Raw genomic sequence first — 25557 nt, 5'->3', positions numbered from 1 at the left:
TGGCTAGTTAGCAAACGCTTTCTTGTGATAGTATCATACTTACATAGGAAAAGCTTTCCCCTCTGGAACCTAGAAGATATGTGTGTAGACACTCCTTAAATACCAAGGGGTGACTTTCAACCTGCTGTGATTTTCCTTTCGCACAAAACGTATGGGTTGTGCAGTGGCCTTGTTACATAGAAAGATCATTGGCACCTAAATCAGGTGTCAGTAGCCATGAAAGTTGCTCATGTCTTCTTCAGCTCTCAGAGGCTGCTTTCTATGACGTCAGTAACAGTTTCTATACTGTCCTGTCGTCTCCTTCCCTAGAAAGAAAAAGCAGTCAACTGTAAGTTGACATCCAGGGTATCAAATCATGTGAGTAATAGAGAGTTAAAAAGAATACAGGTGACACTGGTGCTCACAGAATAGGGTCCACAGTGCTGTTTGTTCTCAATCCAATCTACCTTATTTTAAAGTCTCTACTGCGTAACCTCTGATATACTTTCCGATACTTATTTTTATGTGTGTGGCTGTTTGGCTTGCGTGTGTGTTCGTGTACCGCTTGCATGCCTGATGCCTGAGGAGGCCAGAAAAGAATGTTGGGTCCCTGGAACAGGAGTTACAGATCTTTGTGAGCTGCCCTGTGGGTTCTGGGAGCTGAACTTGAGCCTCGGTCCTCTGGAAAAGCAACCCATGCTCCTAACCACCCAGTCAAGCTCCTTCCTGGTTTTTGCTTTTTAAAGTCGTGTTCTGCTTGAACACAACACGTATGCCATCACTCTCAGAGTGATCCTAGCTTCAAATGACATACCCCAGTGATTGCCCGTTCTTTCCATTTCCAGGGTTATTTGACTTTCAGGTAATCAGTTCTTTTTTTCTTTCTTTCTAGTTTTCCCAGCTAAGTTTGCATCCATAAACACTACAGTTCTATTTTAGGTTTGCTTTGTTTGAAACCTCACATGAATGGAATTAAAAGGTATGTATTTCGGGAGCACCTTGAACATAGACACCGTCACCAGCCGGGCACCGCCCTCAAGACAGAGACTGCTTTATAAGTTATTTTTAAAGGTAGTAAAGGTGCCACTGTACTAATTTACCCAAGTACAGTAGGACTATAGGAGCCCAGGAGCATATTAAAACCATGTGGGAAAGAGCCCAAGAACTCATAGAGGAGGAAAGGGTGTGGCCCCCTTACTGGGTACCCAGTGTTGCCATCCCCATACACTGTGATGGCGAAGACTTCTACCGCCTGCCTGTGTGTGTGTGCTAAGGGAAGGGCAAGAAGAGAATTCTGATTTTCCCAGGAGCCTGGGGATGCTGGGTTGGTCTCCATTCTTGATGTGGCCTTTTCAATTGTCATTTATTTGTCCGCCACTCGTTCATCTGGATCTGCTGTCCATTTGTTTGCCCATTACTCTATGTGGACGTGGTTCTGCTCTTCTCCCTTACAGCTTTCTGGTTCTATACCTTGCTTCTGAAGTCTTCCTCAATTCTGAAACTTGGCCCGATTCTGACACCATTCATCCATATATATGTAAGTATACAGATATAAGTATATCTGTATATATGGACAGACACGTTTTTGGATGAAGTGGGTGGCCTCAACACATGCTTAATTCTGTCTTGTGTGTGTGTGTGTGTGTGTGTGTGTGTGTGTGTGTGTGTGTGTTTTACGGCTACAAAGTCTATGTATGGAAAATACATCATTAAAAATAGTTTTAATCATTACATAAAAAGGGGGTTACAGAAGGACTATTGGTCCTAGTATCTAACTAGGTTTCTTATTATAAGTTTAAAGCAGTAGTTTTTTTAAAGCAGTAGTTTTATCTATATGCTCTTGTGAGTTCAAAGCAGAAATTTTATCTTTTTTACTTCAAGTATATATTATGTCTTCAAAGCAAGTTTTTTCTTACATCAAGGTCTTTCTAAGAAACAGGTATCTGTCTTATCTTGTATAGCTAACCATTTATTCTTTGTTTCTATATTCATATGGTCTTTTTATCATGATGTACACCCAGGCCTTATTCTTGGACTAAACCTAGAATGAATGTATTTCCTTGATTATTTGTTTCAGTCTTGTTTTTCCTCTTGGTATAAATCAAGTGCTTGACACATGAAGGTTCATAGAGCTCCTAGCAGTTTTTGCTGTACTGAAGGAGGGTTTTAAAATTACTTGAATCAAATCAGATATTCTTTAAAATCATCATCAGAGGTTATGAAACCATCAATTTCTTTAAACAGCGCTATGTCATGAGGGTACATCTTCAAAATAATCTACAGGAAATCTGTGCAATGGAGTGAAGCAATAAGCAGTGAGGGTCTCTGCCATGCCAGATCTATGACACAAGCATGGGAAGGCAGTATAGCAACAATAAGCAGTCTTGAGTCAAAACCCTTGAGGCCTTGACTACACCAGGGATACATCCATTCATCAGTCATGCAAAAACCAGTGGGCTGCCTCCAGGAAGCTCACTTGTGCCTCACTTGCTTGCTTCTGCCAACCCAGTATGCAATTGCTCCCGGCATAAAAAGAAGCCCCCCGCCTTTTTTGATGAGGAGTGGTAGCTATACTTAACAGAGGACATAAGGATCAGTTCCTGAGTGTTCACGTTACATGTTGTCTCAGTGTTTTATTGCTTGTGAAGAGACATCATGAACATGACAACTCCTATGAAAGAAAACATTTAATTGGGGCTGGCTTACTGAGGTTTAGTCCATTATCGTCACGGTGGAAAACATGGTGACACACAGGCAGACATGGTGCTGGAGAAGAAGCTGAGAGTTCTACATCTGGATCCGCAGGTAGCCGGAAAAAAAGAGAATGCCACTGGTCTTCACTCGAGCGTCTGGAACCTCAAAGCTCACCTCCAGTGACACACTTCTTTCAATAAGGCCACACCTACTACAACAAGGCCACATGGATCGTGCCACTCCCTAGGAGGCTATGTGGGCCATTTTCTTCCAAACCCCCTCGCATGTCATTATTTTCATTCATTGTATTTATGCTGTTGTTTGAAACTGGACATCTTAGATAATTCTTAGATACTTTAGATAAATTTTAGATAACTTAAATCCGTGGTTCTCAACCTTCCTAATATAGTTCCTCATGTTGTGGTGAGTCCAATCATAAAATCATTTTTTGTTTCTACTTTTTAATTTTGCTACCGTTTTGAATTATAATGTAAGTATCTGCATGTTCCTATGGTCTTAAGAGACTTCTGTGAAAGGGTCATTTGTCCCTCCAAAGGGTCATCAGACATATTATAAAAATGACATTTGGCTGGGCTGTATTCCAGTGTGACTGATGGGTGCAGACGATAGTAGGACAGAACGGTTCGAGGGAAGTCCACGTAAAGACACTGAAAACCAAGGAGAGGGCGTTAGAGAAAACTAATTCTTCTGAACTTTGGTCTTGAACTTCTAAAATAGAATGGTGAGGAAATAAATTTTCTCATTTAAGCTACGTAGTGTATGGTGCTTTGCTGTGGTAGAACTAGAAAAACAGACACACCTTCAGCCAATAAAGTCTTCTTAGTGTATTTGAGAACTGTTTGTGAAGTTTGGGTCATTTGTGTGTATCCCAGATTTCCCTTAATTTTGGAGGCTTTTTATGAGCTCAGGCAGGTAACTTAGCAGGACTGTCTCTAGTTTCCTTAGTGCATGCAGAGCTGTCAACATGTTTACTTTTTTTTTTCATACAGATGAATGACTAAGCTATCAGCAGAGTCCACAGTAGTGGCTGACTTCTCTGAGTGTCTCTGTTGGGTTTCTGTCAATTTCTTGTCACAACAGTAATATGAACTCCTATGATCTCAGCTGGATTGAGTGCTGTGGTCTTACCTGCTTATTTGCCACCAAACTCTCTGCTGTTTCAGTAACACCCTCCCAATTGAACGTAAGGGCTGGAGGTATTGGGTGCCATGTTTAATTCTAATTTGAAAGAGGAGATTTAGAACCATCCAGGAGATACACTACAGGCATTTTTGTGAGTTGGTGTTTTCAGACAGGGTTAGCTGTGAGGAGAGACACGTAAGTGTGGATGGCATCACATTGTGGTCTGAGGACCCGGATTGTACAGAAGGAAGCAAGCAACCTGAGCATCAGCATTCATCCACCTCTCTCTGCTTCCTGACTGTGGCTGCAAGGTGTGTCTCCAGCTTTGTGTATATGTGTATTTGTGTTTAATTGAATGTGTAGAGAGGATGAGAACAATATTAAAGGAAGAATCACCTCATATATGTGTTGTTTTGTTTTTTATTTTATTATTATTTATTCCAATTTATTCACTTTGTATCTCGGCTGTGTACATAAGTGTTTTTAATTAATTTTACAATGTCATATATTACTCTTGTCATTTTTATAGCCAATTTTTTTAGCAAAACAACAACAAAACAAAAGGTAAAGGAAACATTACACATTACATTATTAGTTCCAGATAGTTGTAGAATGCCAAGTTTGTTTACTGGAAGCCAAAAGCCCTTGAATTGCTAGAGAAAACACTTACCAAATACGAACAGCTGCAGATTGCATATGTGAGGGCAATCCCGAATTCCAGGGGGTAGGAGAACAACAAGACACGGGACACTTCCCTCCCCAGCTTCTGAAACCAGAAAAGAGGGAGAGGTGGTGTGTTATTTTATCTTTAGTGAGTGCCCACCCAAGAGGACCCTGGAGTGAGATTCAAAGAGAAGAAGGAACACAAGAGCAGGTGACCTTCCTTTTCTGTTTGATTTCCCTGAGCATTTTTGGGTGGATAATCTTCTCTCTGCATCTTTCTATTGTGTTTGTGTTTGTGTTTGTGTGGGATGGAGAGGTGGACCAGCTTCATATCTACACTACATCATCTGGGCTCCTCCCAGAGTCCTGCAAGGAGGGACTTGTTCTTAGACGCCCCCTTGATCAGAGGCTGGGCTTCCCGCAGGCCTCCTCTCCACATTTGCTTCTAGGGATGGGATAATTTCTGGTGGCCTTTTGCATTGGAGGCAATTCCATAGAAGGTATCCAACAAATGAAAAGTGTTTCTGGAAAATTAATTAGGGGGCTTTTACTTGGATTTACAGTAATAATAACTACAGTGTTCATGTCCTAATTAATTTATCCTCTCCATCTCAAATACCACTAAATTAGATCATAGTAATGCCTTCTTCAAGTATAAAGGAATAGAATAACATTCATATTTAGTGATGAAAAACATCATTTAGAGTGGTGTTAGAAAAGCGTATTCCAGGTCTCTTCTAGTTTATCCTCTTGTGTTGTTTCTTTTGTTGTTGTTTTTTTGTTTGTTTGTTTTTTAATTCCACAGTTACATTAGACTCTCTAGAACTGGACTGCTGTTCTGCATTTTCTATTTTTATCACTTGTTTTCTTTTTTGATTTCTTTCCAAGTTGCTGTAAGCCTCCCTACTCCTGCCTCCATTTCTACCACGGGGCTTCCGCCAGGTTTGTATATAGGCCTTCAGGTATCATCATTGCTAAGAAGTGCATGTGAGATGTCAAGGTTTTCTGAAGACCGTGTCCCAACGGTGCATAGGTTAGCACGTGCACTGTCTTCTCCATGAGTAAAGGATTGTTTTAGCCATCCTGGGTGTTTTGTTTTCCTATATGAAGCTGAGAATTACTTTTCCAAGGTCTGTAAAGCATTGTGTTGATATTTTGATGGGAGTTTCACTGAATCTGCAGATGACTCTTGGTAAGCTGGCCATTTTTGCTAAGTTAATCCTACTGATCTATGAGCATGGGAGATCTTCTGACGATCTTCCTTCTTCTGATGATTCTGAACGCTAAGCCAATACAACTCAAGCAAATCTCTTGTGTTATCAACAAAGCTATTCACATTTATTATAGTGTGATATATTACATTTATATGTAGTCTGGGGTACAAAGAAACAAGCCTGATGTACATTTAGCAGTGAGGCACTAAAGCAAAATCCACAGAAGATGCAAAAGCATGCCATTAAGAAAGACCTGTGTGAGGCCAGAAATGATTAGGTATTCGTGGTTCAAACACATGTGGCAACAGCAGGGCTCTCTTCCTGGTTTGGCGAATGGCTCAGTGGCCCGGAATTGTGCTCTTTTTGTGTTAAGGTACCATCAGTGGAGAGACTGGGGATGGCTTAGTCAGTAAAGTGTTTGCCAGCAGGACAGAGAAAGTGAGCTCAGTTTCCAGAACCAGAGAGAGAGAGAGAGCGAGAGAGAGAGAGAGAGAGAGAGAGAGAGAGAGGTGGAGCAGAGGCGGGGACAAGGGTAGGGAGAAAGCTAGTGTCCCCACACTTCGTGTTGGGGAGACAGACATAGGCTAACCCCTGTAGCTCACAGCCAGCTAGCCTAGCCTGCTTGGGGAGTTTGAGGCCAATGGCTGTATCTCAAAACTAAAGATGGACAGTGCCAAGAGAAGAGACACCTGAAGTGATTTCTGGCCTTCACATATATACATGCAACACACACACACACACACACACACACACACACACACACACACACACACACACGGCTCATGGCTCAGGAACCATATTGGAAGAGTGGCCAAAGAACCTTTTAAGAGCCATAGATCACAGAGGACCAGCATCTTTGTGTCTTCTGGACAAGCCAGGGCTGTGGACTCACAGACTCAAAGAACCTGTGTTTTCCTGCACAAGACACACACAAGGTTAAACAAATCAACATTCTAGCTTGGAAGAGGTTGGGGAGAGGCAGCTCAGGAGTTTCCATCCCTAACTAAGGCACCATTGAGAACTGACAGCGCCTGGGCAAGGAGAATCAGTTTTCTTTAAGGACATAGCCCCTGGGTAGGTCAATCCCACTCCAGTGGATGGCCTCACCCCTGTAAGTGCAAGGGCAGGACAAAAATAGACTCCACTGGTTACTGAAATAAATAGAATACAAAAATGAAACTGGAATAGGGAGATGGCGGTGGATCTGAATGGCACTGGGGGGGGGGGCAGGGAAGTGGGTGAATATGATCAAACTACCTTGTGTGAAACTTTCAAAGAATAAAACATCATTTCAAACATAAACTCAGTTACTTACTGCTTGTCCATAATTCCTATATGACACAGACCGGAAATAAGCCAGTTCCACTATTGTCAGGCTGGCGGCAATGATCGTAACAATTACGCAAAGTATGTTCAGGGACAGAGCACAGACAAGCTGAAAAGGAGACACAAGTAAGCTTACAACATTCAGAGTAAGTATTTTACATGTTTTTTATTTGTTTGTTTCTACTGGAAAAAACCGAGTTAAAACTTCTTTATAGTTTGTGAAGCTCTCAAAGTGTGCTTATTCTTGCCATTTTTTTTCTGACTTACATAAAATAGTATTAATTTAGGGGAAACATGAATCTATCATTAGATGCAGCCAATTTTTGAATTCCATCAATTCTCAAAACCTTTGTGTTTTATAATCTGGTAAGTCAGCTGTAGGAAAGATCAAGATGTCTGACGGAAAGAGTTAAAAGATAAAGAAAACTAATGGGAAATGGTGACTCTTTGTAGAAATAAAGCAAAATAGCAGTTAACATGTTTGAATCCTGTTTTTTTATTAGCTGCCAGCACCTGTCAACTTCAATTTTTTTTTTTTTTTTTAGGATTTTGAGATTTTATTTATTTGATGTGTATGGGTGCTTTCCCTGGATGCCGGTCAGCATGTCACAATGCATAGTGCTCCTGGAGGACAGAAGCGGATGTCAGATGCCCTTGGACTTGAGTTACAGATGGCCGTGAGCCACCACGTTGGTGCTGGGGACTGAACCTGAATCCTCTATAAGAGCAGCCATATATCCATCTCCGGATTCTGACGTGTAAAAATTTAAGATTAGATTAATTGATTTCTAAGATACCTTTTTAGGTCTAAAATTCTAAATTTTTATTTGTAATCATTTTTTGTCTACACCATGAACAGTTTTTTTTTTCTTGGAAAATTCCCTCTTTTGAAACAAAGTACAACCCTATTTCCAAAGTGGATAGGCCAGAAAATGAAGTGTTAAGGCACAGTAATGTTCACACAGAAGAAAGGCTGTACATTCTGTAAGCAATATTTAATCACACGATTCATGCAATGTTAGGCATAGAAATCCAAACAAAAATTATTATTTAAATTTAGGTACTTTAGCAGGAGGTCATCAAGATCGTTAAGTAGTGTGTCTGGTCTACATTAAACAATCTGATCTCATGTTTTTATTATTTACTTCATTTATTTTATAGATTCCTTTATTGTTTAGAGACTGTTTTTCTTTTATTCTGAAGGTGTGTGTGTGTGTGTGTGTGTGTGTGTGTGTGTGTGTGTGTGCGTGTGAGTGCAGCTGCCTTAAGAGGCCTGTAATGGAAGTTTTGGTTTCTTTGTACGTTATGTAAAAATGCTTATGTTTTAATCCCAAACATGGGATTTTAGTTGGGCTATAGTTTGTCCACACCTGTTAATTGTCACGTGTGGAGCATGATCTTTGCAAGCTTGTAATGGCCTTTCATGTGCGGCATGGAGAGGGGCGTGGTCTAGGACTCAGAGTACAAATATGAGGCCAAGAAAGAGACCATGGCTTTCGTGGCATTCGGTGGAGTTTGGCATGGAGTTCAATGTTGGTGTATGGTGTGGAGCAATTTGGAGAGACCAGAGACCAGAGGCTGTGTGGCGGTTTGGAGCAGACAGATGGAGAGAGATGATTCGGGGATGCAACAGGGTGGAGGAGACCGCTAGCTGCATCTGCAGTTGACGGAGATTGGTATAGAGCCCTAAGAGAACCCCTTGACGCTAAAGAGCTAGGAGAAGTAAATGGGTCTGGAACCTTCTCTCCACTATCCTTTCCCCTCTCCTGTTTAAGGTTGGGAAAGGAGGTGGAAGCCTAAACACCACAAATAAAGTAGAGTTTTAAACAAGAGCACCACGGTGGCTTTCTGCTTACAGAGAAAGACAGATATCTGATAGTTGGAGGTATTGGATGTTTTAAGCCAGTGTGGGCACTGGGAACTGAACTCTGGTCTTTTGTAAGAACAGAAAGTGCTCTTAATTGTTGAGCCATCTGTACAGCCCAACACTGTCTTCATTCAGATCTCTTGTTCTGTTTTGTGAACATACATACTAGAGATGCCCCAAGCATTTCAACTTACCATATATCTACTCCGATGTTTTGCTGATTTTACTGTGGCAGCTCCTGAAAAGACAAACTAGACAAAAACATATATTGGTCAATACTCATTGATAATGCTCAGCAATTTAAGCATACTTTAAAACAGCTCTGTCTTCCAGGACAATGATTTTCAGAACTGTAATGGTAACAGAGAAGTTTGGTACAAGGGGTTAGGATGAGCTTTCATGATGAGGTAATGGTGTTTTCAAAAGGTGACAGGTATTGAAAGTGACAGGAGGGCCACAACAGGCATAAGCAGGGGGCAGTGGGCAGGATTTAGGTTGTAGTATATGGCAATGGCTTCCTAAGCCTTCCTGAACCCAGGACCAAGTTTGGTTCTATGATACCTCTTATGTAACTCATTTAGGTGTCACTCCAACTTCTCTTGGTCCTCATAAGAAACCAGGGACCTTAGTGACTGTGTATATATCCAGATTTGGAAAGAAGTGGCCCATAAATTCATTAGCCACTATGACTGTACAAAATAGCCTTTTTATGGAGAGGCTATAGTTACCATTAAGGCCACAGTTTGCCCACACCTTTGCTTTGTTTATTTATGTATTGATGCATGCACGCATGTCTGGTGTGTGTGTGTGTGTGTGTGTGTGTGTGGTTTGTGCTCATGAGTGTGCAGATGTATATGTCTACTTATACACACGTGTAAGGTGGAACAGGTGTCTTTCTGTATTGTTCCTCACTTTATTGCCTTGAGACAGGGTTTCTCAGTGAACTGGAAGCTTGCCGTTTCAGCTGGGCTGGCTGACCACTCAGCACTTAGAATTTAAGCGTCCCCAACCCTCACTGCTGTTGTTACTGGCATGTGTAGCCATGCCTAACTTTTTATGTGGGCGCTGGGGATTTGAACTCAGGTCTTCATGATTGCACGTAGAGTAAGCACTCTGATTCACTGAGTCATCTTCCCAGCCACCGTGCCTTTTATAAAAATTATTTTGAAAGACATTTCATTACATCTTTTCAAGATTCTATTTTCCAAGAAGTACAAAGTGCTTCTGTGTTAATTAAAAGCAGGCTACACAACTTTGCTGAAATATTGTCTTTTTTATTTTTAAGCTTTACTTATTTTATTTATGCATAAATATGTGTGTGCATGCAGTTGCTGCAGAGGTCAGAAGTTCAAAGGTCAGATCTCCTGGAACTGAAGTTGCAAGAAGTTGTAAACCCCCTTGGTATGGGTGCTGGGAACCAAATCTTGGTCCTTCGTAAGAGCAGGACGTGCTCTAAACCACTGAACCATCTTTCCAGCCCCTGACTTTTATGTTTTAGTGCTTTTAAGTTAATTTTTTTGAAAAGTAGCAGTCGTGTTTCGTACTTTTAAAAATTACATTAAATTTTTCATATATTGATCATTCTTTCCCCTTCCCAAGTTCTCCGTCCACTTTGATGATTTTCTTTCAAAACAAGCAAGCAAGCAAGCAAAGACACAAAAACACTACCCCCGAACAAAAAGAAAAACATCAAACTAAAAGCACCACAATAAAAGCACACACACACACACACACACACACACACACACACAAAAAAAAAAACTCTATAAAGTCTGTTTTATGTTTTCCAACTATTCCTGAGTATGAGGCCCGCCCAGTAGTATGACTGATATTCCCAGTAACTGATGTAATCTATTGAAGAAAATTGACTTTCCCTTTCCCAGTGTGCATCAACTGCAAATAGCTTCTTGGCTAGGTGGGACTTGGTGCCCACTTCCCCTTCTCCGCGCTGAGATTTTTGTCTGTCTTGAGCTTGTGCAGGTTTTGTACCTGCTGTCACAGTCTCTGTGGTTTCGTCATCGCCGCCTCTGGCTCTTACATGCTTTCTCTTTCCTCCTTTCTGGAGATGCCTGTCAAGCTGCACACTTTATTTGGGAAGGCCAGACTTTGAAGCTTACACATTCCACCAGGAAATTGCTTTTGCACATTTCGTTCTTGATCTTGTCAGAAAAGGTGAGGCTGCTAAGGATGTGTATGGCAAGGCTAGGAATCATCTCAGGATCACATGTGAAAATATTTTCCTATCATTTTAGATCCGAAGTTAGAACTCATCTCTTATTGAAAATATTGAACTGGAGGCTATAGAGACGATTCAGTGGTTGGGAGCACTGGCTGTTCTTCCAGAAGACCTTGGCCTGATTCCCAGCACCCACGTGGAAGTTCACAAACATCTGTGACTCCAGCCCCACAAGATCCGATGCTTTCTTCTCTCTTCTTTAGTCACAGCATGGACATGATGGCAGATATGTAGGCAAAACTCAAATACCCAGGGAAAAAATTGAAAACATTTATCAAAATGTTTATTTATACTTTGAAAATTTAATACATGAATAGAGTGTATTTTGTAAGATTTTTTTATTGCAGTGTTTTCCAGTTTATTAGCAAAAACATTTGCTTTAGAAAATGTCTTTCAAAGTTTATCATCTAAACGACAACTTTTACATTGGATTACATTTTAAATATTTAGAAGATTTACTGAACGCGTCAGTTGTGCTGTGTGTGTGTGTGTGTGTGTGTGTGTGTGTGTAGGCCAGAAGTTAACTTGCTTTTTCTTTTTTTGTTTTTTTGAACAAGCTCTCTTAGTGGGATCTGTGATTGATGGTTAGACTTGTCTGGCTGATCAGTGAGTGTCAGAATTTTGTCTCTGCCTCCCCAGAGCTGAGGCCACACATGCACATCACACTTGGCTTTTTAAGGGTGCTGGGGTTGAACTCGGGGTTCCTGCTGGTGCAGAAAACTCTCTGCTGACCTACTTGCCTCGTTACTTCCCTTCTGAAGTGATTTTTTTTATTGTTTTTTTTTTTATTTTTTTCTTATCAGTTACATTTTATTAACTCTGTATCCCAGCCATGTCCCTATCCTTCATTCCCTCCCAGTCCCTCCTTCCCTCCCTCATCTCCACCGTGCCCCTTGCCAAGTCCACTAATAGGGGGGGACCTCCTCCCCATTCATCTGATCCTGTTTTATCAGGTATCTTCAGGACTGGCTGCAAAGCCCTCCTCTGTGGCCTAACAGGACTGCTCCTCCCTTGGGGGGTGGGGAGGCCAAAGAGCCAGTCATTGAGTTTTTGTTAGAAATAGTCCTTGTTCCCCTCACTATGGGAAACCAATTGGTTACTGAGCTACCACAGGCTACATCTGAGCAGAGGTTCTAGGTTACATTCATACATGGTCCTTGGTTGCATGTCAGTCTCAGAAAAGACCCTGTGCCCAGATTTGGTCCTTGTGGAGCTCCTATCCTTTCCTCATCAGACTAACTCCCCTTCTTTCTTATGATTCCCTGTACTCTGCCAAAGGTTTGGTCATGAGTCTTTGCTTTGAAAACACTGCTAGTTAGAGTCTTTCAAATGCACTCAGTAGCCTCCTGTCATATGTTCATCTGTCTTTCTAAACGAGGATTGATAATCTTACCCCATGTCCGCTCTCTTGATTATCTTTTTTAGGTGTATAGATTTCATTATGTTTATCATATCTTATAGGTCTATATAAGTGAGTATATACTGTGTTTGTCTTTCTCCTTCTAGGATATTTCACTCAGGATGATCTTTTCTAGATCCCACCATTTTCCTGCAAATTTCATGATTTCCTCCTTTTTGATTGTTGTGTAGTATTCCATTGTGTAAAAATACCACAATTTCTGTACCCATTCCTCTGTTGATGGACATCTGGGTTGTTTCCAGGTTCTGGCTATTACAAATAAAGCTGCTATAAAGATGGTTGAGCAAATATCCCTTTTGTGTACTTGAGCAAACTTTGGGTATATACCTAGCAGTGGTATAGCTGGGTCTTGAGGAAGCACTATTCCTAATTGTCTTAGAAAGCGCCAGATAGATTTCCAGAGTGGTTGTATCAGTTTACATTCCTACCAGCAGTGGAGGAGGGTTCCCCTTTCTCCACAACCTCTCCAGCATGTGTTGACCCTTGAGTTTTTCATCTTGGCCATTCTGATGGGTGTAAGGTGATATCTCAGGGTCGTTTTGATTTGCATTTCCCTGATGGCTAATGAGGATGAGCATTTCTTTAAGTGTTTCTCTGCCATTCGATATTCCTCTGCAGAGAATTCTCTGTTTAGCTCTGTTCCCCATCTTTTAATTGGATTACTTGGTTTGCTGCTTTTCAGCTTCTTTAGTTCTTTGTATATACTCGATATTAGTCCTCTGTCAGATAAAGGGTTAGTGAAGATTCTTTCCCAATCTGTAGGCAGGCGTTTTGTTTTGATGACAGTGTCCTTTGCTTTACAGAAGCTTTTCAGTTTCATGAGGTCCCATTTATTGATTGTTGCTCTTAGAGCCTGTGCTGTTGGTGTTCTGTTCAGGAAGTTGTCTCCTGTGCCAATGAGTTCTAGGCTGTTCCCAACTTTTTCTTCTAACAGATTTAGAGTATCTGGTTTTATGTTGAGGTCTTTGATCCACTTGGACTTTAGTTTTGTGCAGGGTGATAAATATAGATCTATTTTCATTTTTCTGCATGTGGACATCCAGTTGGACCAGCACCATTTGTTGAAGATGCTGTCTTTTTTCCATTGAATGGTTTTGGCTTCTTTGTCAAAAATCGAGTATTCATAGGTGTGTGGGTTTATTTCTGGATCTTCTATGCGGTTCCATTGAGACCTGTTTGAGAAAAACTTCAAGTCTCTGAAGAAAGAAATTGAAGAAGATCTCAGAAGATGGAAAGATCTCCCGTGCTCATGGATTGGTAGGATTAACATTGTGAAAATGGCCATCCTGCCAAAAGCAATCTACAGATTCAATGCAATTCCCATCAAAATACCAACTCAATTCTTTACAGACCTTGAAAAAAAGATTCTCAGCTTCATATGGAGAAACAAAAAACCCAGAATCTCCAAAACAATCCTGTACAACAACAGATTATCTGAAGGTATCTCTATCCCCGATCTCAAGTTGTACTACAGAGCAATAGTAATAAAAACTGCATGGTATTGGCATAAAAACAGAAAGGAGGATCTGAAGTGATTTTTATAGCATGAAATGAAACTCAAGGGGACACAGGTAATTTCTCTGAGTTTTGTCTGAAAGTTCTAGTTTTCTTTTATCTTTTTAATTTTCTTCTTTCTTCCATTTGCTTTTCATTTATGAGCTAAATGCACCATTTCTTATTGATGAGGCAGTGGATTGCTTGTCAGCATGACTTCTTTGGATTTCGCCCTTGGACACCCTGAGTCAACGTAAAGATAAAGGCAGATGTCCTAGAGATCACTATACCTTCTCATGACCGCTCAACCTCTTCTTCAACATCTAGCAGATCAACTTCGTTCAAGGAGAGTAATTTTCTCCTCCCAATTGTCTAGTTCCACCTCTCTCTTATTTTTTTATACTTGAGACAAATTCTATGATCCACCATCCCTGTGCTTGAGGTCACTGACTGACTGCTTAGTCATTCATCCTTTTCCACATGATTTTGATTTTTGACCTTCTGATGTCTCTCCTAAGTCACTTGATCTTTAGTGACTTAACATATGTACATCCTTCTACTTACCCTAGGGATGTGATTCTTTCCGTTCCCCCCCCCCCCGAATTCTTTAAAAAAATGACTTGATTTCCATACTCATTCTCTTGTTAGTCCTTTTAAATCCCAACGTTATGTATTCGTTCCTACCACTATTGTGTCTTTCTAGAGGATGTCGTCTGGCAATTAGCTCTAGCAATGCTTTTTCCATCCTATGTGTTTATTCTCTCAGATGTCCTGCTTCCTGCTGAATTCTTTTTATCGCCAGCATCAATTCTATGGCCAGTCATTATAAACACTCCCTGTGTCCATTCTCAACTCTGGTGTCCACCTCCTTTTTAAATACAAACTGAGTCTTTTAACCGAAATCCTGACGAAATGTAGTTTTATTTCTGCTTCACGTCTGCATCCATGCAGATGAACAGGGTTTGAGTGAAGGCTTATCTAACTATGCAGTCATGTTTCTAAACCTTGAGTCCTTAAAGCTGTATAAGAATCAAATTAATTTTCCATAAGCCATATTCTCTCTCACTTTTCTTAGATGACTACCCCACGCTCCCTCCTCCCCTTTAATAGCTGGTCCACATGCTTGCCCTCACTTTTAGCTCATATCTCTCTTTCTTCTTTATACATAGAAATGTTCGAAGCTTTTGTAATCCCCAAATCCAATGAGAACCAATTTTGCTCTTTATTCATTCCCCCTCTTGTTATCTTGCCTTAGCACTATTTACATTAATCGTTATAATTCTTCGCATTTGATATTCTATGTATTATTGGATGCTTAGCAGCATCCTCGGCTTTTGCTCTCTAGATGTAAAAATGCAGAGTATCTCCAGATGCTATGACATGTTTTCTAAGGGGGTAAAACTAATACTAACTGAGAACCATCACTGGAGAACATAGCCATAGATATTTGTTCACTAAAACCCATTGTTTCTTGACAACTTAAATATACAATTGCAAGGTTTCCCTTTTTATCTCATATTGTTTATTGTTTTTTTATTCTGGTTCCCCCAACACACCAGTAAAAGACAGATAGAAAAAAAGGACATGAAGTTGGGAGGGAGATGTGTTGGGGGTGGAGTTGGAGGGAGGGAGTCAAGTAGATATGATCAAAATGCATTGTACACATGTATGGAATCATCAAAATTAACTAAAAATAATTATAAAAAATTTCCTCAGCTCTCATTCCATTTCCCTAAACCAAGTCTACTCAGGATTTCATGTCATCATTTTACTGAAACTATGTGTCTTGTTTATGAATGATTACCGGGAGTCAGTTTTCAACCTTTACTTCACTGACAAACCCCTGGAGGACAATAGGGTTGATCTTTCTTTGTGTCTGTGATATATTCTTCCCTTCACTTCTGGAGATACCCGCACTCCAAGTTTTCCTTCTGCCCAATGGCTGCCTAGAAACCACATGAGAGTGCAGATAACTGCAAACCTGAATATTAACCACGCTCATGGATGTGATGGTTAAAAATCTGCTTTTGATGTAGGTAGGGAGATAGTCCACACGGTGGCTGTCCTTTACTCTCACATCTACATTTCTTGGCCAGCACTTGTAGATTAAGTGCTCAGTACACATTTGTTGAAAGACAAAATTGAATTTTGAATAAGTCAGCAAATAACAGTTATTCGAGTCTCCTGAAAACCTTATTTAGAATCTGGCCCCTACTGTCTACTATATGAATCAATATTATTTACTGAAGTAATACAATCAGTACAAATGTATTATACTCACAGTAATTCCCCATAAGGAAGTTCCCATTTTGTAAGTTAAAGGTTCATAAGTCCCAAATACTCCTTTAATCTGTCCCATGTACAACAACAATAGGAAATACCACATGAGTACATGATAGGTGCCAATCATAATCTGGATAACCTGTGAGAGGAGAGAGCTGTTAGGACTGCAGTGATGTAAAGGAAAACACAGTTTCAAGAAACATAAGCAGCATTTAACATCTTTATAAAAGATGAAAGTAAACTGGTCATGCACTAACTATGGAATTCTCATTGTTTTTCCCAGACAAAGGGGCTGTCCAGGAAGGACAAGCCAAGGATTTGTGAACAACTACGCTGGTGCAAGAGAGACAAGCTGAAGTTTTCTTATTGAAAAATGATTCTTAATTTAGAGTTTGTTACTGGGTTCTAGGGGGTTCTCACTCACACCACCATACCCAACAACCAGTCAACCACCCAAGCAACCAGGCTGCAAAGGATGGCAGTAGGCATGTGATCTGGGAGAGCAGATTGCGACATTTCATTCTATTCCCAGAGCTCTCTATCACCATAGAGCTAAGAACTCTTGTGCAGCAGCTTGGACAGCTGGTCTGCACAGCATGGTCTAAGAATTCAGAGGAAGAGATCAAACCCTTTAGAAGGGGTTTCTCCCAGCTGGTTACAAAAGCATGCGATTTTCCTAACTTCTTGGGGTCTGTTAATTGAACAAGGTAAGCTTTAATCTCACAGGTTTATGACTAAACAGAACTGTATATTCATCCCCCTGCACTGACATGAGTATAGTGACAGTCGATGATAGACCGCTTTTAAACTAACAGACACGTACCCACTTTTAAATTTGGCAATTCTTTCAGATTGTTGGATTTCTTTGGGTGTGGTAGTTCAGTTGCTAAGCTCATGCCTCATCACATCCTTGCTTATGAAGAACTGGGAGACCAGACAAAAGCTACAGAACACAATCACCATGGCTTTGTTTTTTGTTGTTAAAGAAGCATTTGCCTCTTAGTTATTCCAAATACATCCCTTCTTAGATACAAGGTCACCTTTTAAAAAACTGCCATCATTTAAGACATTGGATTTTAGTCAATCAGAGTGAAATCTTACTGCTGTGGTTTGAGTATGCAGTGCCTTTTTCATAGGACCACATGTTGAACCCCTGACCCTGGCTGGTAGTGCTTCTGGGGAGGTTGTTGAATCTTTAAGAAGTAGAGCCTGTGTGAAGGTGTCAGACCCCTTGGAATTGGCGTTACAGACAGTTGTGAGCTGCCATGTGGGTGCTGGGAATTGAACCCAGGTCCTTTGGAAGAACAGACAGTGTTCTTAACCACTGACCCATCTCTTTATGGTTAAGATGCTCAATCCCCATTCAGAAAGGCAAAGAGGATGGATATCGGAGGAGGGAGAAAACAGGAAACAGGACAGGAGCCTACCACAGAGGGCCTCTGAAAGTCTCTACCCTGCAGGGTATTGAGGCAGATGCTGAGACTAATAGCCAAACTTTGGGCAGAGTGCAGGGAATCTTATGAAAGAATTGGGCGATAGTAAGACCTGGAGAAGAAAGGAGCTCCACAAGGAGAGCAACAGGTCCAAAAAGTCTGGGCAAAGGGGTCTTTTCTGAGACCGATACTCCAGCCAAGGACTATTCATGAAGATAGCCTAGAACCCTACACAGATGTAGCCCATGGAAGTTCAGTGTCCAAGTGAGTTCCATAGTAATGGGGACAGGCACTGTCTCTGACAGGAACTGATTGGCCTGCTCTTTGATCACCTCCCCCTGAGGAGAGAGCAGCCTTGCCAGGCCACAGAGGAAGACAATGCATCTGCTCCTGATGAGACCTGATAGACTAGGATCAGAAGGAAAGGGAGGAAGACCTCCCCTATCAGTGGACTGGGAGAGGAGCACAGGTGGAGAGGAGGGAGGAAAGGTGGGATTGGGAGGGGAGGAGGTAGGGAGCTACAGGGAGGATACAAAGTGAATAAACTGTAATTAATAAAAATAAAAAAAACAAGAACAAAAACAAAACAAAAAGTAGAAGTGGAGCCTGGCTGGAGAAAGTTAGTTATGAGAGGTGGATAGCGTGCTTTGTAGCCCAGCCTCACTTCCTGTTTACTTTCTGATTCCTGACCGCAGATGCAATGTGGCCAGAAAGTCAAAAGCCTCCTCTTCCCACTGGCATGCCTTCTCTCCCCCTCCTCCCTCCATGATGAACTCCATCCTTTCAGGAATGAGCTGCCAAAACAAATCTGCCCCTTTCCATTCTGTTTCTTTGAGGGGATTTTATCTCAGTAATGAGAAAGCCTAACACTCACCCCTAAAACGATAGTATTTGCTGTAGATATTTTTGACTCTCCACATCCCATACTTTCAGAATTTCTTCTGGTTGATTTTGTTTCTGATCTTCGGTGATATCTTTATTATCAGACTTCTACAAAAGAACACAAAACACATATGCATGCTTTTTCTCGGAGAAAATCCATAATCTGTTTCTTAGTGTTTGACAATAACCTTCCCAAACTCAGAGGCCACAGTATTTTTTCTTTCTATACTTTCATCTCTCACAGCCCTGAGTGTACATTCACCTGTTCTGTATAACAACCTCCAGAATCAAAAAGTCTCTTTTTAAGACTACGAAATACTGGTATATTGCTGATGTTATCTCTCACTACTTAACAGCATTTCTAGGTGCTAAAGAATGAAGGTCAATTAGAGAATAGTATTGGAGAATTTCAGTAAAGCTTTAATGATTTATTTACAATCACAATCAGATTCGTGCCAATCATATTTTGCATTTTCTGTTACAATTTATTTGAGAATTTCGTATGAGTATAGTCTATTTTATAATTTCTCTTTTTATTCTCTTCCATCCCTCTTGAATTCATGACATCTTCTATATTGTTGGTGATATGCACACATGCATATAAACGTGAGTAACAAAGATCGTGACACACAACTGATCATGTAGCGGTCCCTCCTTGATCATTTCTGAAAGAACACAGTTTTGACAAAATGACATTGCAACTTCGGACCCAGCAGCAGGCTAGATTTAACGAATCTTTAGTTTTTAAAATTTATTTTCTCAATGTCTATCACTGCAACAGGAGAGAAAGTCTGTTACCAAGGTAAGTTTTGTGATTTCAGACACCGCCTTCGAGAAACGCTCAAGGGTTGAGACTTACAGGCAGCCAAGTTCAATTGCTCTACCATGACTAGGTATCCACGTTCTTCAAATGCCACATGGAAGCATCATGTGGTAAATTGGAGAGTAAAATATTTAGTGTCTCTGTAATCTCTATGAGGTCCACAGTAAAGTCATCCAAGTGAAGAACTCATGAAAATGCTAATCAGAAAAAAGTATGTGTGCATGTGCTTAAGACACTCAGTTTACTTTTTGGATGACAAAAGTATACTCATGGAATAACTAGTTAGAATTCTTTCTTTTAAAAAAAGCTATATATGGCTACTCTGCAACTCAGTTAGGAACCTAATTTTGTAAAAATAATAATAATAATAATTATTTGTTTGTTTCTATTTTCTGATGATCCCATCACTAATCTAGAAGTAGGTAAAGAACAAATCACTTTGTTGTTCTTCCTAGCTCAACTGTCACATGTTAAAAGTAGCACAGGTATTCTGGAATAGTTAGAGAGGGAGAAACACACACACATACACACACACACACACAGATATGTCTAGCATTTATCTTTAGCACCGTCAGTAGAAATAAAACCCATTATAGTCGTTCACATAGAGTTAAAGTAACTGAAAATGATTTTTAAAAGGCGGTTAGTTTTTAATTATGGCAGTTTCATTTATATGTACAATGAATTTTAGTCTTTCTCCACCCTCCCCCATTATTCTGTCTTATCTCCCCACCTTCTGCCAAAACTATTTTTCTTCCCAACAAGTGTCCCCTTTACTTTCCTGTATTTGTTATGCATCTGACCTGCTGAGATAAGAAGGGTTGCCTGAATGAACATGGGTGGGAGGTTATTTCCCTGATCCTGGGATAAGGCACTGAAGAAAGCGATACCCCTTCCCTCTGCCACCATTAACTGTCAACAGGCCCTCAGGTGGGGTGAGGCCCCCCCCGAGCCCTTCCCTTTCTCATGATGAAAAAGTTGATGGCTCTACTCTTGTGTAGGTGACCACATCTGCACTGAGTTCATGTTATGTCCAGAAGGACCATGTCTCACAGCCCCTCCCCCAACTTCTGACTTTAAATCTTCCTACCTTCTCTTTTCATGATATTCTCTGAGCTTTGGTATGTGTGTGCATGTGTGTCCCAGAAAAACAATTTAAAACATTAAAACTTTTTTTAGTTAAAAAATGTGTGTCTGCTCCCCTATCAGTGGACTTGGGGAGGGCCATGCATGAGGAGAGGGGAGAGAGGGTGGGAACAGGAGGGGAGGAGGGAGGGGCTTATGGGGGGATACAAAATGAATAAAGTGTAATTAATAGTAAAATAAAATAAAATAATAAAATAAAATTAAAAAAATGTGTGTCTGCGTGCGTGTTTGAATGCCCATGGAAGAGGGCATTAGATCGCCTGGAACTGGAGTTAAAGTCAGTTGTGAGCTGCCTGATAGAGGTACAAAGAATTGAACTCGGGTCCTCTGCAAAAGCAGCAAGACTCATAGCCACTGAGCCATCCCACCAACCATGAAAATTATTTGTTTTTTAAGATAAAAAGAGGAGAATTAAGTCCAGCATCTTGAGTGGACGCATGAATTCTTTTATGAAGTGCTTCCTGCCCACCTTCTCCCTCACTGGACCACTTCCTTTTCAGTCTAACAGCTCTGGCAGTAACCCTTTCCTGAAAGCCCACAGATGTACAAGGTAGCTAGATACCCAGCTCATTATCTTAACATTTTGCCCAAAATTCCTGCCACAGCGTGTTCTAACTTTTGATTTTCAAGACCAACTGCAAATCACTGTGAGTCCCCAGAAACCAAAAAGTTCATTTCCATGTGTTCATGGTTGGTCCTGCTTAACTCCCTGCGCATAAGCATTCAGCTTCTCCACTTTCCCTTCCGCCTTTTCTGACTGGTATTTTAAATGAATACTTAAAGTGACTGGCTGGGAACCTTGATGCTATAGTGATGTTAAATACTTTACTTTCTACCTCACTTAATGATATACCGGCCTTCAGTGCTTGATGAAATCTAGAATGAGTGGGTGAGAATGAATAGTTGCTTAGCAGCTACTTGTGTGAGGTTGAGGCAGGAGGATTGCTCAGCCCAGGCATACAAGAGCAATCTGGGCAATACAGTGAGATCCCGCATCTCAAAAGCTAAATATAAAGGTTTTTTTTTTTTTTTTTTGTTTTTTTTGTTTTTTGTTTTGTTTTTTTTTTAATGGTCAAAAATGAGAGGGTATAGAAGATGGAAAATGGAGATGTGCCCACTCTCTCTCCCTCCTCACCTCCCTTTCTCCAGACTCCGTGTCCATTTTGACAGGAAACAAAAATAAAGTGTCACACCGTTACCTCACATTTCACTTGTCCCCAGGCCCAAGGATCTAGTTTCACTCTATCAGGCCCAGGTACAGGCTGAAGAGACAGATCAAGTTGGATGGTGCTCTCAGCGCTAGACCTGACTGCAGAGCCATTAGAGGCAGCAGCGCAGAGTCTAGCGCCCAGCTGGTGGTCAAGCTCCTCAGGCCTCCCGGGTTGTCAAGGGCAACAGCCCTCTCTCAGGGTGGAGGGATGAGAACCAGTGCGCAGACTCACTGGGGCCTGCAGGCCTTTGGGTGGCTCAACCCTTCAACCACCTTCCGGAGTCTCTAGCAATGGCTTCCCGGGTCCAACGCTGCCTTTTCAGGTACTTCTCCCCACGTAGAACGGTTGCAAAGACCTGGTCCTTCCTTTACCACACACTTGAGAAGATTTCAGCTTGTTAAAAGGCACGTGTTTGAGTTAATAGTTCATTCCCTCTCTATCCTTCTCCAAATATAAATGGCTAAAGAAATTAATGAAGAGACTTTAGGAAATGGCCAAAACGACCTGTTTTCCACCCGCCGAGGGAGGTTTTACCTTGCAGATTTTTCTGCACCGTATTGGCGTTGTATTTGCTGCGGGCAGTAGTTCAGTGTTTGTGAAGAGAAAGGTAGAAAGTAGAGATGGCTGTGAAAACATAAAGAAGAGTGAGATCCTGGAGGGCAGATTGGGAGGGAAACCGGAGTTCTCTGGTGAGCACAGGCCACCCCATGCAGCGCTGAGGACTTTCTGAGGGCTTGATGCTCCTTCAACCACAGCATGCTGCGAGCTTTCATTTATTCCTGGAAGACGTAACTAGGTGTTTCAGAAAAGATAAGATTCTGACTTACAGTGCAAATATTTAGTGGATGATAATTAAGTCCTTTAATCTTACAAAGATTTTTTTTTTCTAAATATTTCTAACACTCCTAAAGCTTAACCACTCAGAAGAGTTAATGAGCAGTCTTTAAAGCTACTAAGATCTTTTCCATGCTTTTTATAGCATAAAAAAACTGACTAGAAAGTGAGTGACTTTGTCTTTTTAACCTCGTAGCTAACTTCTTTGCATTGCAACTGTGAAGACCCTTCAAATAAGAGAAAATAAAATGCCTAGGTTCTCTTCTCCTGAATTGTGTGTTGGTTGGCATATTATTAAGAGTTATTAGTTTTAATTGCTTTATTTCAGTGTGTGTGTTGCATTTAGGGCACAGCTTGCTAGTTGATTTTCTTCTTTCACCATGGGGGAGCCATCATAGGTTTGGTGGCAAGTGCCTTCACCTGCTGAGCTGTCTCACAGGCCCTGGTTTGGTTTGATCCTTGAGTGATATAGGACATTAGTGTTCTCACAGAAACATTAGTGTTCCTTTGTGTTTTGTGTATGAGAATGAATAATATCAGGCACACTGTGATCTAGAAAGACCAACAACATTGAATGCATCTTCAGCTTTAGAGTTATGAATTTAATAGAATTCTCCAGTAGAGCCAGTTTTGTAAAGAGAGACCCTTCTTGTCATGTACTGCTAAGATTGGTCTCTCTTTCTCCTTCTCTCTTTCATCTAAAGCATAACCAACAATTTGTGGAAATTAACTTGGATTTGACCACTTTGTCACATGGGCCAATGTGTATTCAATATGAGTGTAGACAAGAATAAGGGAGCTAAACAAACAGAAATGGCAAGTATCCCTTGGTGCTTCTAAATTGCTGTGGTCATAGCATAGATCAGTTACATAACATTTAAGTGTTTTTAATTTTTATTATTTGATTTCGCAAAGCTTTGTATTTTTTAATGACAAGAAAGCAAGCAGCCATGGGGCGACCAGCAGTATGACTTAGTTTTAACCTTTGTCAATATTAAATATTTCTTCATATAGTTCGTATTTTTAACTTAATCTTGTATCCCAGGATACAAAAGACATTAAGAGAGAATTTCCTCGAATCACCATGCCTTCTGTAGTACCCTTTAAATCATTGTGCATAGCGAGGCTCACTATCAGGATCCTGTTGAGTGTCAGCCCTGATAAAATAAAACCTAGTCCAAGTTGCTAGGAGGAATTTCATTTTACAGATATGCAAGAGAAAAAAAGGTATTCTGTCTGTGTAAACACTGAGGGATTCTCATTAAGAAAGCCGAGGTAAACCTGTCTAGATTGGGGGTTGTGCCATGTGTGTGCAGAGCTCACAGACACCAGAAGAGAGGGTCTGATCCACTGACACTGGCTATGGACAGTCGTGAGCCACCATGTAGGCGCTGGTGGCCTGTCAGATCCTGTCAGGAAGTGCAGCTGGCGCTCTTGACCTCTGAGCTATCTCTTCAGCTCCTCCTGGCTTCATTCTTAATAAAATAAATAGTTCATTGAATTCTCCTGGCTCAGCCATGCTCCAGGCAAACTCTCTCCCTACCACACCTCTTCCTAGGTGATCACTACGCCTATAATTGAACTTCATATTTCACCGCTCCCCTGGCTCCTTCAGCAGCTCTCAGAATGTGCTATGACTTCTAAGCTGAGTGTCACGTCACGTGCCCAGTCAGTGCTTGGTGCTACCCACACCTCATTTATTATCCTAGTTTCACAGATGAGAAAGATGAGATGGAGAACAGTGTACTCAAAGCCAGAACCGGCGTGGAGAACCGTCCTTGGACCTTGTGATTTCTCAATAGTGTTCTCTACATGATCCCATGACTGTCACAAGCCGGAGCCTTTCCTAGGGATGGCTTGGAGGAAATAAGGGGCGAGGGTGTGAATTCTAGAGCACCATCCGGATTGCTGGAGTAAGACCCTCAACTGCAGTATCTATAAACTAGATGGCTGTCAAAGAGCCCCTTAACGTTCTCAAATCTCTTATCTTCAGACGTGGAAAAAATAAATGATGTGTGCATCACAGGAATGCTAAAAAGCCGAAATAAAATAAACAGCATGCAGCACTCAGCATATTGCCCTAACAGTGTAGATGCCAAAAATGAGGGGAAAAATTGTAAACCAGTAGTTAGCATTTTATTACAGAATGGTATTTAAGTGATTTAGAACCTACAAGAAAACTCCAAGTACTGTATGCATATATATATATATATATATATATATGCATAAATATCTATAGTTCATCTAACATGTACCTATGTGCATTTACATATATATATATATTTACAGTATACTTTACATAGCCATAAAGCAGTAGTACAATATATTTTTAAAGCCATTAAACGACCAAATGCATGCTTTCTTAAAGTGTGAGAGAATTAAAGGAGTAGCAATTATGTAGCTTCTAAGTTGGGACACATTTCTGTTTCGGTCAGCTTGTCTGGTATCAGCTTACAGGCACAAGTTTAGAAAGCTTAGACACATTTAACCTGATTTTGTTGTGTAATATGTTTATGTAATATTTACATAAAATAGGAATGTTATTGTTTATTTTAAAAAATTGCTTGTATGTTTAACATTTATCTGATTTTACTTTCCACTGGCAGCATAACATTCTGTGGTATGAACTTTCGTTTTTTTCTCACTTGTTTTTATTTTTTTATTTTTATTTTTAGTTACATTTTATTAACTCTGTATCCCAGCTGTATCCCACTCCCTCATTCCCTCTCAATCCCTCCCTCCCTCCCTCCCTCATCTCCTCTCTGCCCCTTTCCAAGTCCACTGATTGGGGAGGACCTCCTCTCCTTTCATCTGACCCTGTTTTATCAGGTATCTTCAGGACTGGCTGCAAAGTCATCCTCTGTGGCCTAGCAGGACTGCTCCTTCCTTGGCGGGGGGGGGGGGGGGGG

The 25557-nt window shown here is 40.9% G+C and overlaps 1 protein-coding gene across 1 annotated transcript; it reads right to left on the bottom strand.

Annotated features, from left to right (window-relative positions):
• Nucleotides 1–245: 245 nt before the first annotated feature.
• Nucleotides 246–18674, bottom strand: Ms4a13 (membrane spanning 4-domains A13). The gene is made up of 6 exons (XM_055614202.1): nucleotides 18627–18674; nucleotides 16318–16458; nucleotides 9081–9137; nucleotides 7009–7128; nucleotides 4487–4582; nucleotides 246–305 (listed from the first exon to the last, which is right to left on the bottom strand). Exons 2-6 carry the CDS (start codon nucleotides 16444–16446, stop codon nucleotides 246–248), a joined length of 462 nt encoding a protein of 153 aa, XP_055470177.1. The 5' UTR covers nucleotides 16447–16458; nucleotides 18627–18674.
• Nucleotides 18675–25557: the final 6883 nt, after the last annotated feature.

This window comes from Psammomys obesus, unplaced genomic scaffold (assembly GCF_907164565.1).
Source record: "Psammomys obesus unplaced genomic scaffold, mPsaObe1.curated_primary_1811, whole genome shotgun sequence".
NCBI lineage: Eukaryota > Metazoa > Chordata > Mammalia > Rodentia > Muridae > Psammomys > Psammomys obesus.
Note: the sequence above shows the minus strand (reverse complement) of the source record. Positions and strands in the feature narration are given on the sequence as shown.

Coding starts and splice junctions, on each gene's coding strand:
- Ms4a13 (XM_055614202.1), bottom strand. CDS start 16,446: ATGATTGGCACCTATCATGTACTCATGTGGTATTTCCTATTGTTGTTG. Junction 7,129..9,080: donor AACATCGGAGTAGATATATG/GTAAGTTGAAAT, acceptor TCTCCTTTTCAG/CTTGTCTGTGCTCTGTCCCT. Junction 4,583..7,008: donor ATAGGAATTATGGACAAGCA/GTAAGTAACTGA, acceptor TTCTGGTTTCAG/AAGCTGGGGAGGGAAGTGTC.